The 13073-nt window shown below is 35.7% G+C and overlaps 2 protein-coding genes across 7 annotated transcripts; both read left to right on the top strand.

The window, feature by feature from the left end:
• Positions 1 to 7462, top strand: LOC116019893 (diphthine--ammonia ligase). Of its 3 annotated transcripts, XM_031260260.1 has the most exons (13): positions 1 to 130; positions 284 to 465; positions 574 to 645; positions 1146 to 1225; positions 1979 to 2204; positions 2300 to 2332; positions 4458 to 4540; positions 4633 to 4705; positions 4864 to 5215; positions 5348 to 5679; positions 5923 to 6260; positions 6489 to 6843; positions 6977 to 7462. In XM_031260260.1, the coding sequence occupies exons 2-13, from the start codon at positions 388 to 390 to the stop codon at positions 7190 to 7192; spliced, it is 2238 nt and encodes a 745-aa protein (XP_031116120.1). In that variant the 5' UTR covers positions 1 to 130; positions 284 to 387; the 3' UTR covers positions 7193 to 7462. The 3 variants fall into 3 exon arrangements, with proteins under 3 accessions (XP_031116120.1, XP_031116121.1, XP_031116122.1); XM_031260261.1 differs by lacking the exon at positions 1 to 130 and having other exon boundaries at positions 447 to 465; positions 574 to 664; XM_031260262.1 differs by lacking the exons at positions 1 to 130; positions 284 to 465; positions 574 to 645; positions 1146 to 1225 and having other exon boundaries at positions 2025 to 2140.
• Positions 7463 to 8673: 1211 nt separating this feature from the next.
• LOC116018766 (transcription initiation factor TFIID subunit 9-like) lies at positions 8674 to 12690 on the top strand. 4 transcript variants are annotated; one of them, XM_031258752.1, is made up of 5 exons: positions 8687 to 8830; positions 8909 to 8954; positions 9231 to 9287; positions 11316 to 11644; positions 12096 to 12632. In XM_031258752.1, exons 4-5 carry the CDS (start codon positions 11384 to 11386, stop codon positions 12387 to 12389), a joined length of 555 nt encoding a protein of 184 aa, XP_031114612.1. In that variant the 5' UTR covers positions 8687 to 8830; positions 8909 to 8954; positions 9231 to 9287; positions 11316 to 11383; the 3' UTR covers positions 12390 to 12632. The 4 variants fall into 4 exon arrangements, with proteins under 4 accessions (XP_031114611.1, XP_031114610.1, XP_031114612.1 ...); XM_031258751.1 differs by lacking the exons at positions 8909 to 8954; positions 9231 to 9287 and having other exon boundaries at positions 8674 to 8830; positions 12096 to 12407; positions 12444 to 12690; XM_031258753.1 differs by lacking the exon at positions 8909 to 8954.
• Positions 12691 to 13073: the final 383 nt, after the last annotated feature.

Raw genomic sequence — 13073 nt, 5'->3', positions numbered from 1 at the left:
TCTACGCAGTCTGCAGCCACTACAGTCTCCAGCCAGCCACGCAGGACGTCTGGAACGCAGGTTAAGCAGCGAGTCAGCGACGGCCGACGGACGGGAACGGCGACTTCCTGTTCCTGCAAATGCACAAGAGGTATTTATTCCTAACTCCAGTTACTGTGTTAGTGTGTTTGTTCGCTGGAACAGTTGCGGCCTGCCGGCTTCCGGATGCTGCTGCGGGTGATGATGAGGTAATCCTTTTTTTGTTTTATGTTTTATTGTTTATTGTTAATATATGTTATAACAGAAGTCAAATGGAGACAACCGATCAAACTGAAGCTTCCTGCTCGTAAAACCCTACGGTTTTGGCGCCACCATTTTCATATCCGACAAGCTCATCGGCTGTGTACCATGAAGGTGGTGGCTTTAGTTAGCGGCGGCAAAGACAGCTGCTATGCTATGATGAAATGCATACAGTACGGCCACGAGGTCCTCACCCTCCTCTATCTCTCCCCCCCTCTCTGTATATGTATTTGGTGTTTGTATGATCATGACATCGTGTGCTTATAAGAGGATGTTTATCACGGCTGATTTCAGATAGTTGCATTGGCGAATTTAATGCCGGCTGATGATGCACAGGACGAGCTTGACAGCTACATGTATCAAACTGTGAGCTTCAGATTATATTGTTAGATACTTTGTCTCCCTTTACAGCATTATTGATACAAAGTCCCCTTTCCTTCAATTTAGTAGCTTTTGGTCATGGAGGATTTCAGAAATTCAACTTGAATATTAATTTAAAACTTAATAATTTTATTGCCATTCTAACAAAGTAAAAATAAAAAGAGACACACAACTCTCTCCCTCTCTCTCTCTGTATTAGTGATTAAAAGTTTGCACACACAGTTGTGCTGACTGTTTGATACTTAGAAGTTAGAATTGAGCACGGGAAGTGAGATTTGAGAATGGCTAAAAAGGGCCTGTATGTGTAATTGTAATTATGTTTATTCTTTTCATTACTTTCTATGAAGTTGCCTCAATTTAATGTGAAAATGACTGATGTCCAGATGATGGAAATTAATGTTCATGAGCTATGAATTAACAGGTTCTTTATTACTGTTGTGATTGGTATGTTTTCCTGATGGTATGATTTTTGAACTATTATGCAGGTTGGGCACCAGATAGTTGTCAGCTATGCAACATGCATGGGAGTGCCATTATTCCGAAGGAGAATAAAAGGATCCACAAGGCAAGCCTTTTAAGTAGAATGTTTGTTTGTTTTGGATTTTTTTTTTCATTTTGTTTTTAATTTTTAAATTTGGGTAACAGCACATAGCCAGTTGTGTTACACAATGTGTAACTTATATCAATTGTTGAGGGGCCAAGTGATCCTCTTTCAATGCAAGAGCATGGTTGAAAAAATTGCTAGGCACTCCTCGGGCGCTCGAGGGGCACCTAGGCGCTCGTGTATTTTATTATTATTATTTTTAAAAAAATTGTTTAATTTTTATTTAATTTTTATTTTTTAAAGACGTGATAATTATAAACTATTTTATACTTTAATAGTTAATATTAAATATTAAATATTAACCTAAAAAAATCCAGGGTTTGAACGATTTAGAGTTATTTCGCTCAAAACAATGTCGTTTTGAGTAAAATAACCCATTAAAAAAAGGGAACAATAGCTAATCGGCTAGCTAGGCAGCCTAGTCGGCCGGCCGCCTAGCACCTAGGTGCAATTTTTGCAACACTGGCAAGAGCTATGAAAGATATCATATATCTACTACACCATCATCTACCCTGGTAATGTTTATATTGGCTCATTGCTAACTTTTCAAAAGTGAGTAATTCCATTTCTCTGGTTAGTTTAAAATTGTTCGACTGAAAGAATATATAAACATAATCTAACGTTAGGATATCGCCAAGAATGCATGTATTGCAAGGAAGATGTTTGGCATAGCTTTTCCCCATTTTATAGACTTCTTATGTTGGGTTTTCACAGGAATCATGGCCTTAGCTACAGCTTGACTCCTGGTGATGAAGTTGAAGACATGTTCATCTTGTTGAATGAAGTAAAACGACAGATACCTGATGTTGCAGCAGTGTCTTCTGGTGCAATTGCATCTGACTACCAAAGACTTCGAGTTGAAAGTGTATGTTCAAGGTTAGGACTTGTTTCATTGGGATATTTATGGAAGCAAGATCAATCATTACTTCTTCACGAAATGGTAATTTGGTCTATTATAAATCACAATAATGAAAATTCTAACTCCCAAGCTGCCAATATTTACTGAAATTTTGCCTTTTTCTTGCCATTTTTCAGATAAGAAGTGGTATTGTTGCAATTATAGTTAAGGTAGAGATGCCCCTTTTCCCTTTTTCTTGTAATTCTTTTGTTATTTCTGATTTGCATTATCTTGGTTTTGTTTCTAGGAAACATTTTTCATTATTTTTGTATCTTCATTAGTTTTCAAAGAGACTTAAGGTTATAGTGCTGAATGCTGATGTTGCTGCTTATAGTTGTTTATGACAGCAATGAACACAATGTTGAATGTTGTCATTTATCCTATTTCAGTAAATACCACTTCTTATCTGAAAAATGGCAAGAAAAAGGCAAAATTGTTAAATATTATCCTATTACAACATTGTTAAAGCAGCATTTGCTGAAAGCATCCTTGAAGTCATAGAAAGCATTCCAGTGAATGTAAGATGCTAATTTCAAGCAAACAAATAGAAGGTGACTGTAAATTTCACTTTCTCTGGGTTCAGGAAATCCTAGACTCATTAGGACCAAAGGAGCTGTGTCTTTCTTCTTTGGGGGTGTAGAATGGTGAAGGAGGTCTGAGATGCCTGATAAGTTGGATCCATTATTGCTATCTCTTTCTTTGAAACAAAGAAAAGGTCACCTTGCAAATTAAAATTGGAAATCTAGTTTGAATGATCGTAGTCTTGATGTTTATACTAATAGGTCGAAGTGTCAAACTGGGTTTTGAACTCTACTACAGATGCATGGGAGGGTCCTAACAATGAATTTTAGGATGTAATAGTATTGATGCTCTATGGAATATCAGAATTGGAGATGACTTACAATCTAGGTTAAGCTTTTCGAGCATGAGCTGTGCCTGCAGTGAGAAGGAGAAGCAAGTTTTTGGAGCATGTGAACAGTGATCTGATTTTTCCTTATTTCTGTACTGCCTAGCCTGCTGTACAAGCCATAGGATTTGCTTTCTCTTAATCTTGGAAGCACTTTTTGGACTCGACTTTCTTGAGGGGAAGTTTGGTTCATTGACCATGGTAGACTTCAGCAGGTTATTTCTGCACTCTAATCTGCTGGGGAACCACTGAACCAGTGCATGCATAAATTATACTAGTAGTAGAACTGTAAAAGTAGAACCTACTGAAGATAATATAAAGTTGGACTATGCTGGAGCTGCAATAATCCCGCAAAAAAACCGGATGTTGATTTGGTGAAATTACTGAAATGGAAACTTGAGTGGGAAAATGTGAAACTTATGGAAATTTAGGTTACACAGAAATTAGCTGAGAAAAAAGATCAATAATATCTTAACCTGTCCAGGAAACTAATCACAAAACTAGCATGATTTATGATGTGGCATTGTATTGATCTGTTGGAAAGGTTGTAGCGTCATAAGAGATTTCCTTTTCTTCTACTCTGCTAGTTCCTCTGACCCCAGAAAAGGTGTACAGTACAATATTGCCTACCTTTCTAGTGATGTCTGTATATTGGAAGTTATCTATAATCAATCTGAATGTCCAGTTCATAATAAAGGTCATGTTGGTAAGAATGAAGTAGATCATGAAAGCAGGCATGATTTCAAAAGATGCAAATTCCTCTCTGAAATATTATAATGTATCAGGTTCCAAGGTAGATGTTTGTGAGTCAGAGGGTGTAAGTGTTGAAGGCTTGAAAACTTCCACGGTTCCACCTTAAAATCAGTTAGTCTATGTTGGTTGCAAGTGGTGAGGGATCTGTCAGTGATGCAGAACACAGAAATGTATCACAGCTGATATAGAATAATAATCTTTCTGTTCTGATTATGAATCAGATAATCATCATGCTTTTTCCGTTCATATTGGTAAACAGTGTGGCAAAAGAAGATGAATATGAAGATGGTGAAGTCTGAGATCCAACAGTGTGGTCAATAGCATGAGTCAATATTGTTGCTTTTTAATGTGTACAATGTTGTTATTTCTTGTTCCAGCTATTGCACGCCATGCCTAAATGTATGTTTCTTTGTGAAATGAGCTTTTCTCTTTTGATTTGGGAAGTGTTATTTCTTGTTCTAGCTGTTGCATGCCATGCCTAAATGTAAGTTTCTTTGTGAAGTGAGCTTTTCTCTTTTGATTTGGGAAGTGTTATTTCTTCTTCTAGCTGTTGCATGCCATGCCTAAATGTATGTTTCTTTGTGACGTGAGCTTTTCTCTTTTGATTTGGGAAGTGTTATTTTTCCACCTGCTAGGTTGCAGCTATTGGATTGGACCCCTCAAAGCACTTGGGGAAGGAAATTGCATACCTGGATACCCATCTTCACAAACTAAAAGAGTATGAAGATCACTGAAAAGAGTAAAAGTTTAAAGTTGCATTTCTATTCCCAAAATGTTGATATATTTTCTTTTTTCCCTTAAACTTCTCAGGCTCTATGGAATAAATGTTTGTGGTGAAGGTGGAGAGTATGAAACATTAACTCTTGATTGTCCCCTCTTCAAAGTGTGCTCCCTTCCTCCCTCTCTCTTTCTAGCATTTCTTAGACACTCCTACTAAGTGATTCTTATAAAATAGTCAATTAAGTTAGTCCCTAACAATCTAATGACACCCAATGGTCCTCCCTTTGTCCTTTTTCCTCATAAACTCTATCTGTCTTGCAGAATGCTCGAATTGTGCTAGATGAATTTCAAGTTATCTTGCATTCTTCAGATTCCATAGCTCCTGTTGGGATTCTTCATCCATTATCATTTCATTTGGAAAAGAAGCTGGACTCATTATCATCAAGTGATTCTAATGGAGGCACCAGTCTCTATCTAGGAGATGACAGTACAGTGTATGAAGTGCTAGAAGAACACCAACAAAATTGTGAAGCTAATCAAGCTATGAGCAAACTAATTGATGTAACTCTTGAAAAGTATGATGCTATGAAAGAGAATCTCAAAATTTCAAAATCGCGAAAGGATGATATATATTCTATTTCTTGCTGGTTGGAGCACTCTGAAACTTCAACAAGTAAGATGTACATTTACTGTGTATAGAGAATGTTTTGGAAGCTTTTACTTTTGTTTTCCCATCTGTCTAATTCTGCTTTGTTTAGTTGGTTGAACTTTTTAATCTCAGTGTTTTTAGCATTGTGATTGCCAGGCTTACAGGTGGATCTGGAGGTTGTTCTCATGGAAATTGAAACACAACTTGCTAAGCATGGGTGCTCTTGGGAAAATGTACTTTATATCCATCTGTATATTGCTGATATGAATGAATTTTCTACTGCAAATGAAACATATGTGAGATTCATCACTCAAGAGAAGTGTCGTTTTGGTGTACCATCAAGGTCCACGATTGAACTTCCTTTGTTGCAAGTTGGTTTAGGGAGGGCCTATATGGAAGTCTTGGTGGCACAAGATCATAGCAAAAAGGTTTTGCATGTACAGAGTATATCTTGCTGGGCGCCTAGCTGTATTGGTCCATACAGTCAGGTTATAAACCCTTAATGGCATCTCATCTCCATTGCTTTTGATCTTTTAATTAAGATGTTTTTTCCCCTCAAAGTCCTCCTTTTAAGGGCTACCCTCTACAATTATTTTCATATGAGCCGTTCACCTACAAGTGTTTGTTTACTTCTTTCTTTGTTTTGAATTACACGTTTGGACATCACATAATTACTTGATCTTCTTTTTAGTGGCTAATTGGTAAAACATTTTTTGGATGCTGTGCTGCAGGCAACTTTACACAAGGATATACTCTACATGGCTGGTCAGTTGGGACTTGACCCGCCAACAATGCTGCTTTGTAAAGGAGGGCCAACTGCAGAACTTCAGCAAGCACTCGTAAACAGTGAAGCAATAGCAAGGAGCTTCAACTGTTCAATATCGACATCAGCTATACTTTTCATCATCTACTGCTCAGCTTGCATTGAAAGATCAGGCAGAACTGTTATTGAGAATGAGATGACCAGAGTCCTTGGGGAAATGAAGTTAGACCAATTGGATACTAGAAGAACTTCAAAAGTGTTGGATCCCATTTTCCTTTATGTCCTTGTTCCTGATCTTCCAAAAAGGTTAGCCATGCCTAAATGATCTATGTTTCGTCGTTTCCTCGTACATTTTTGCTATTATCTTTCCCTTTTTTGGGTGTAGAAAGGGAAGTGATTTTATATCGTATCTAAGTCTGCCACATTTAAGATCTGGCATTTGTTTCAATTAATATTTTATAAAATAGAGAAATTTAATTTAATATCATACTATTGCTGAATATTATTGATTATTCTTGTTGTGTACTTGTGTAGAGCTCTTGTAGAAGTCAAGCCAATGCTTTTTCTGGCAGAACATGCACAACCTCCACCTAGAGAAATTATGCGCGATCCATCTGCAATGCAAAGTTACTGGGGTTTCCAGTACGAAACGTGGCATGACAACTGCCTTCAGAAATGTAGCATTGAGGGACAAGTATGCGCCGCTATTCTGTCTGTTACCGAAGAACTTGCTCAGAGTATTTGTTCCAAATCTATACCTACAGTCGGCGGTGATGGGGACTTAAACATCCTTGTGAAGGAGGATCAATTGAAAAGAATTGCACAATTCTGCATCTATCGGCTTGACAAAATCCTTCTGGAAAATAATCTTTCTTGGGATGATGTATTGGTTAGTCTTTCTCTATTACTAATGCACCTCTTAGAAGACCAAAAAAAAAAAAAATCCTTTCCAATTCACTTCATTTAGGTTCATCCTATTGATATTACTTTCTTTGTGCTCTTACACACCTATTCCTCTGCAGAATTTTAGAGTCTATTTCACAACAAGGCTCAACATCTCTCACGGAACAGTCTCTGAGATCTTCGCTAATGTATTCAGTGAATTCGCGCAAATAAGGCAGGGAGTAAAGATCACGACAGAGCCCATCTTCAACCTCGTTCCCATGGTAGGTACTGGAAGGTCTGCTTCATCCATGGATGATATTATCACTTGTGAGCTAATTTCCAGAAAATTATAGCCCTCTGCTCCCCTACTTCTTAGCCTCCTATTTAACTGTATTTCCGATACGATAAAAAAGTATACTATGATCACCTTAGCAAGTCACACAAAATTGCCCTGTTGATTTTTCTTCTTTAATGCATCAAACATTTGATTACTAAGTTATATATTACTTTTGGCAGTAGTATGAAAGGTGTTTGGTTGAAGTTGTGAAAATAGTGTAGAAGTATTTACCAGTGGTTGTGATATGTAACTTGAATGCTAATGAAAATGAAGCACATTTTTCAGACATGCATTCGTTCAAGACTTTCGGAACACAACATAGCAGCAAAACATAAATTGCACCATTTAAGAAACAAGAGCTCCCAAGTCCCAACCTTTTATCTCTTATGCCCCGTTTGATTCGTAGAAAATAATTGAGATGGAATTGATTGAATTTAAATTTTATGAAAAAGAAATTAATTAGAATATTGATTTTATTGTTTGGTTGATTAGAAATACATAGATGAGAATAATTAGTATAAAGATTCAAATATTTGTATATGGTAAAGATATATGAGGGTAATCTAATAATTTGTATTGTAATTTTTGTAATACCAAAAGAAAGCTAAGGAATTTATTTTTCCTCAAATTGAAGTATTGAAAAAAATAGGGGTGGAAATTTTGGTTCGGGTTATCCGTTGAAACTGAACGGAATGATTGGTTATTTCTTATAAACTGAACGGTTTTTAATGTATATACTAAATTCCGAATTTCTTAATTCAAATTTTCATAATTGTTCTTTGTCTCCAATTTTTTTTTTTTTTTTTTTTGGCGAGTCTGTTACGTTGCTATTGGATGGCAGACCCATGTGAAGAGGTGACTTAAAAATAAATAAATAAGGCAAAAACTTACGCCTTACAGAGTCACGGGTCTCAACCTGTGAGTCGGGTCGGATCTTTGATTAATGAAGTCAAAGGTTTGACCCATTAATAAAAAAAATCCAACCCGCCTCACAGATTGAATCCATGAAACGGTTTCACACGTGTTACCCAATAAATAATTATGTGTGCAAGAAATATAGAGAATGTTTGAGTTCTCGAACCAAATGAAAATCCAAATCGAACAATTTCAAATCGAACTAAAAATTGAAACCAAATGATTTTATTTTTTCAAAATTGAAAAAATTGAACTTAAACTAAAATGTCTAGCCTTAGAAAAACAATTCTCCACTAACCAAACAAGATAAAATATGTATTTCCTCAAATTTAAGGACAAAATTCTCTTTGAAAAGTATTTTCTTGTGAATCAAACATGCCATTAGTGGTAGAGAAAAGAGTTTGAAGGGGTTTTGGTAATGAAATATTTTTAAATATTTTACCAAATAAAACTTTATTTAATTAACTGAACTAATTTTCAATTTAATCGATTTAAGTAAATAAAGTAAAAATACATAAACAAACGCACCATTCAAAATTATAAACCGACATCGTTTTATACCTTCCATGACCCATGTAATGCTTCAACTATTTCTCCATAAATTTTCATCTATTTTCTGTTCACCGGATAATTAGGCTCTCTCCGGCCACCGCCCCCCGCGCCTCCGTCGTCTCCAGTCGCTAGGTTTTTCTGTTTCTTTTTCGCTGAAAGGAGGATTGTTAAAGGCTGATAATATAAGGTACTACTACTTCTTCTTCTTCTTCTTCTTCTTCTTCTTCTTCTATGTATGCTTGATGTTTCGTTCTTCGACGTGTAGGTTCATACTTATATGTGCAACTGCATCTGTAAGCTGTAATTTATTGGTAATAAGATTGCATTGACGTCAATTTCGTGAAATTAATTTCGTTGATGAACTATTTATTATTGATAAATTTGTAGTCTGAATATGCGGGCAGGTAAGTTTTGAATTGCTTACCAGATGTTTGTGAAAATAGGGGTGGGCGGTTCGGTTTCGGTTATAAATAGTATATTATAACCTAATAAAAATAAAAAACTAATCTAGTAATCTGGGCATCTGACAATCTGCATCATCGGCTCCTCTCCTGTGAATCGCCGACGACGGTGTCCCTTGCGAGCAGTAGACAACGACGACTGTTTCCGCCTCCCCTGTGCCTCTGGTCACTTCCAAATTCAAAGTAGGTGTTTGTGTTTCTTAGGCTCCATTTTCTAATTTTGTGTCTCAATTTCTTGTTGGATATTCTGGATGGATGAAAGGGTCAAAGGGAAATGCTTTAATGAGTTTAATGTTCAATGTTGTCTTGATTCTTCAATTTCCAATTTGCAATGTGAACGATTGCCATTTCAGATAATCGGTTAAACCGTTGTCTGAAAGAAATTTTGTTGTTATGCAGAGGTTTCTGGGAAATGTCTAAACACTGCAAAAACATAACTTGCATATGTGGTGTTTGATTTTATGCAGTGTAATACTGTAATTAAAGACTTGCACCTTGCTGATATTACCCCTCATAGACAATATTAAACAGAGAAGAAGGATTACAAAACAAAAAGGAACTCTAATACATTTAGAGAAAGAGAAAACTGGCACAAAAGGATCTACCAGATGAATTGACCTGTGTTTTGTGTTAGAAAATAAGTATTTTTATTTTTTATTTTTTGGTGGTGTTTGATTTTTTTTCCTTCTCCTATTTCTAATGCTTACTATTATTATTGAGGTTTCTTTTCAAGTTATCACTTTAGTTTTGACTATCTGATACGATTTGAATGTAGGCTAAGTCACATACTTATCCCTGATTAGCTTCCTGCTTTAAACTTTCTAGTTGTATCCATAAAAATTGTACATTTTTCTTAACAATCCAGAAACAAGTTCCACTGTTCCAAAGAGTTTATTAAAAAAAAAAATCCTTTTCTTTTTAGCACAGATTGAGGGTGAATGTTGTTCTCTATCTATCCATCCTTGCATTTAGTTATTCAGATTCTCTCTACCCTTTTATTTGCTTAGTTTTCTTTGCTTGTAGTATTGAACTTTTGAGATGATGAAAACTTTGTGCGTGATTGAGTCTCTATAAATGATTTGAAGTAAAAACATTTCAAGACACTAAACAGAACAGATGTGAGTATTATACTATTTCTTCCTTCTGGTTATGCTTCTGTGAACTGAAACCTTGGACTATGAAGTAGTAATGCTGAGTGTAATTATGTGATCAAAATTTGGGGAAAAAAATAAAAAATTAGGAAGTTGGGATTCTCGAACCTAACCAAACCAAAACTGAATCGAACTACAATTTTAAACCAAATGGTTTCATTTAAAAATTAAAACACACACACACACACACACCCCGAAACACCCACCCCTATGTGAAAATGTTTGAATGCATTTTGTCTCCAGGTATACTTCTTTCAATGTGAATTACCAATAAAGAACTTTTCAGGTTAAAGTGAGGAACAATTACGAAAATTTTGGTTTGGTCTTCAAACCAAACCAAGCCCCCCTTCCCTATTTCCAAGTCTGAGTTTTAAAGAGAAATAATGACAAGTTTGAGTAGAAGTACTAAGTTGCTAGATGGGTCTGAATCATTAATTTATAATTCTGGATATTTGTCTGGTTTTGTATTTTGAATTGATTATTTGCATTAATTGAATGTTAATTTGCATCTAGTGTATACTAAATACTGATAAATATGAAGAGCCTCAGAGAGGAGTGGGTCCATAGCCCTGTATTTTGCATTTTTACTTATTTGGTTTCAACATTCAACTGCAAACTACTGACAAAATCTTTAACAAAATTTCAATGGATACTTGGCCATTGTTTTCACTGTTCTTTTTGGGCTCAATAGGAAGTAAGCCCTGAAGGGTTTAGAGTTCCCCAATCTTGACCCTGTGACCAAAGATTCTGAATCAAAGTTGTCAATAAATGAGTGGAGTTTCAAAATATTTTCACAGAAAAAATCATTCAATCAATCACCTAGATTTCTATTTTTCTTGTGAATTCTCATCTTGATCTTCAAGAGGTAATAGTCTCACTAATTAGGGTTTGCATTATCAAATTTCCTCTTTTATGATATTTCTCTAGCAAAAACATGTTCTGTTCACAAAGTTTCCAGATCTTTACATGTTTTACTTTTTTTATTTTTTACAAATTTCATAAGTTGCTTATTTTGTCTGATATTTTTTGGAATGAGCTCATGATAGTTGAAAATCTACAGACTGCTGTGGTGGTTGGATTGAATTTTTTGGCCACACAGAGGGGTAGACTGATATAGAGTAGAGGCAAATGGCAGAAGGAGCTGAAGAGGACTTGCCAAGGGATGCAAAGGTGGTGAAAACCCTACTCAAATCAATGGGTGTTGAAGAGTACGAACCACGTGTGGTCCACCAGTTCCTGGAGCTTATGTATAGGCATGCTGTTGATGTGTTGATGGATGCACAGGTGTACTCGGAGCATGCTGGCAAGACTGTGATAGACTCTGATGATCTCAAGCTTGCAGTTCAGTCTAAAGTTAATTTTAGCTTTGCTCCACCCCCTCCCAGAGAGGTATACACTCCATTACTTTTAAGATTAATGTTTATACTTGGATTAGATAATGCTTTCTATGATGCAAACATTACATATTATTATGAGTAATATGAGTTGAAATATGTGTTGTGTATATCTATAAATTGTGTGTATGGATATGAAAGCATGAAGTGAAGGAGCCATGGATGAGCAAAACTGGACTTAATGAAAAAGAATGATAGTGTATTATGATCTATTATGTTAGGTGTAGGTAAAACTCCGCCTTTCTGACCCTAGCTGGCAAAGGACCACAAGGAAGTAAACCACCCTAGGTTACCCATAGCTTACTAGCTCAAACCAAGGGGGTAAGGATTTGAACTTGTGACCTTCTGGTTACAAGTGTGGATCTCTTGCCATCTTGGCTGGGGTTACCCCTTCTGATGTCAATTCTTATTTAATGAACATATGATGTCTAACAACTGTTTGCCAGGTCCTGTTAGAGTTGGCTCAAAGCAGAAACAAAATTCCACTGCCAAAATCAATTTCAGGACCTGGAATCCCACTGCCTCCTGAACAAGATACCCTGATCAGCCCCAACTATCAACTTGCTATTCCCAAGAAACGAACTGCTCAACATGTAGAAGAAACTGAGGAGGAAGAAGAAGGTTCTGATCCTAATCCCGCATCTAACCAAAACCAAAATCTTTCCCAAGATCGGACAGATGTGCCTCAAGAGGCTCCTCAGCGAGTCTCTTTTCCCCTTGGAGCTAAACGACCAAGATGACACTCTTATCTAGTTTGTCACCTTCCACCATCTTCTATTTGCAAGGAGTCTGAAGAAAACCTTTTGCTATTTTGCTGTAACTAGTTAGAGCTTATGTTGTGCTATAATGATAATTTTATTGACAGAACCTAATCTTTTTCGTGCACTTTCTGAAAGGCAATTATGCCTAAGAACATATATATAGCATAAGTTAAGGTGTCCTCATGTCTGATAATCTAATCCCATTTCTTCTCTATTTTCTTAGCTGTGTATTAGCCCTTGATTTCATTGTTTTGAGAATAATTATATGATGGTAAACTTAGGCAGTTATTGGCTTGTGCAATGATAAATTTTTGTAGCATTACTAGTGAAAATTTTTTTAATCAAGAAAATTATTATTTTTATTTCCTAAAATCAATCATTAATGTTCACTCAATCACTTGTGAGTTGTGACATTTATAATTTTGTGATTCAGTCTAATTGAACCAAGTTTCAAGTATATTGTTACATTATATGGTAATACAACACAAAATAGGTGTATATATATAATAATGCTTTAATTTAAATAAGCAATTATTAATTGTTTAGATTGTAAACTTTTTATTTAAAAAAAAAAAAGAAGAAAAAAGATTGTAAACTTTTTAAGTAATATTCCACATTTTAAACAATATATATATCTATATATATATATATATATATATATAT

The sequence above is a fragment of the Ipomoea triloba genome, chromosome 5, assembly GCF_003576645.1.
Source record: "Ipomoea triloba cultivar NCNSP0323 chromosome 5, ASM357664v1".
NCBI classification, from domain to species: Eukaryota; Viridiplantae; Streptophyta; class Magnoliopsida; order Solanales; family Convolvulaceae; genus Ipomoea; species Ipomoea triloba.
This window is presented reverse-complemented; position numbering and strand designations above follow the sequence as displayed.

Coding starts and splice junctions, on each gene's coding strand:
- LOC116018766 (XM_031258751.1), top strand. CDS start 11,384: ATGGCAGAAGGAGCTGAAGAGGACTTGCCAAGGGATGCAAAGGTGGTG. Junction 11,645..12,095: donor CTCCACCCCCTCCCAGAGAG/GTATACACTCCA, acceptor ACTGTTTGCCAG/GTCCTGTTAGAGTTGGCTCA.
- LOC116019893 (XM_031260260.1), top strand. CDS start 388: ATGAAGGTGGTGGCTTTAGTTAGCGGCGGCAAAGACAGCTGCTATGCT. Junction 1,226..1,978: donor AGAATAAAAGGATCCACAAG/GCAAGCCTTTTA, acceptor GGGTTTTCACAG/GAATCATGGCCTTAGCTACA. Junction 6,261..6,488: donor GTTCCTGATCTTCCAAAAAG/GTTAGCCATGCC, acceptor GTACTTGTGTAG/AGCTCTTGTAGAAGTCAAGC.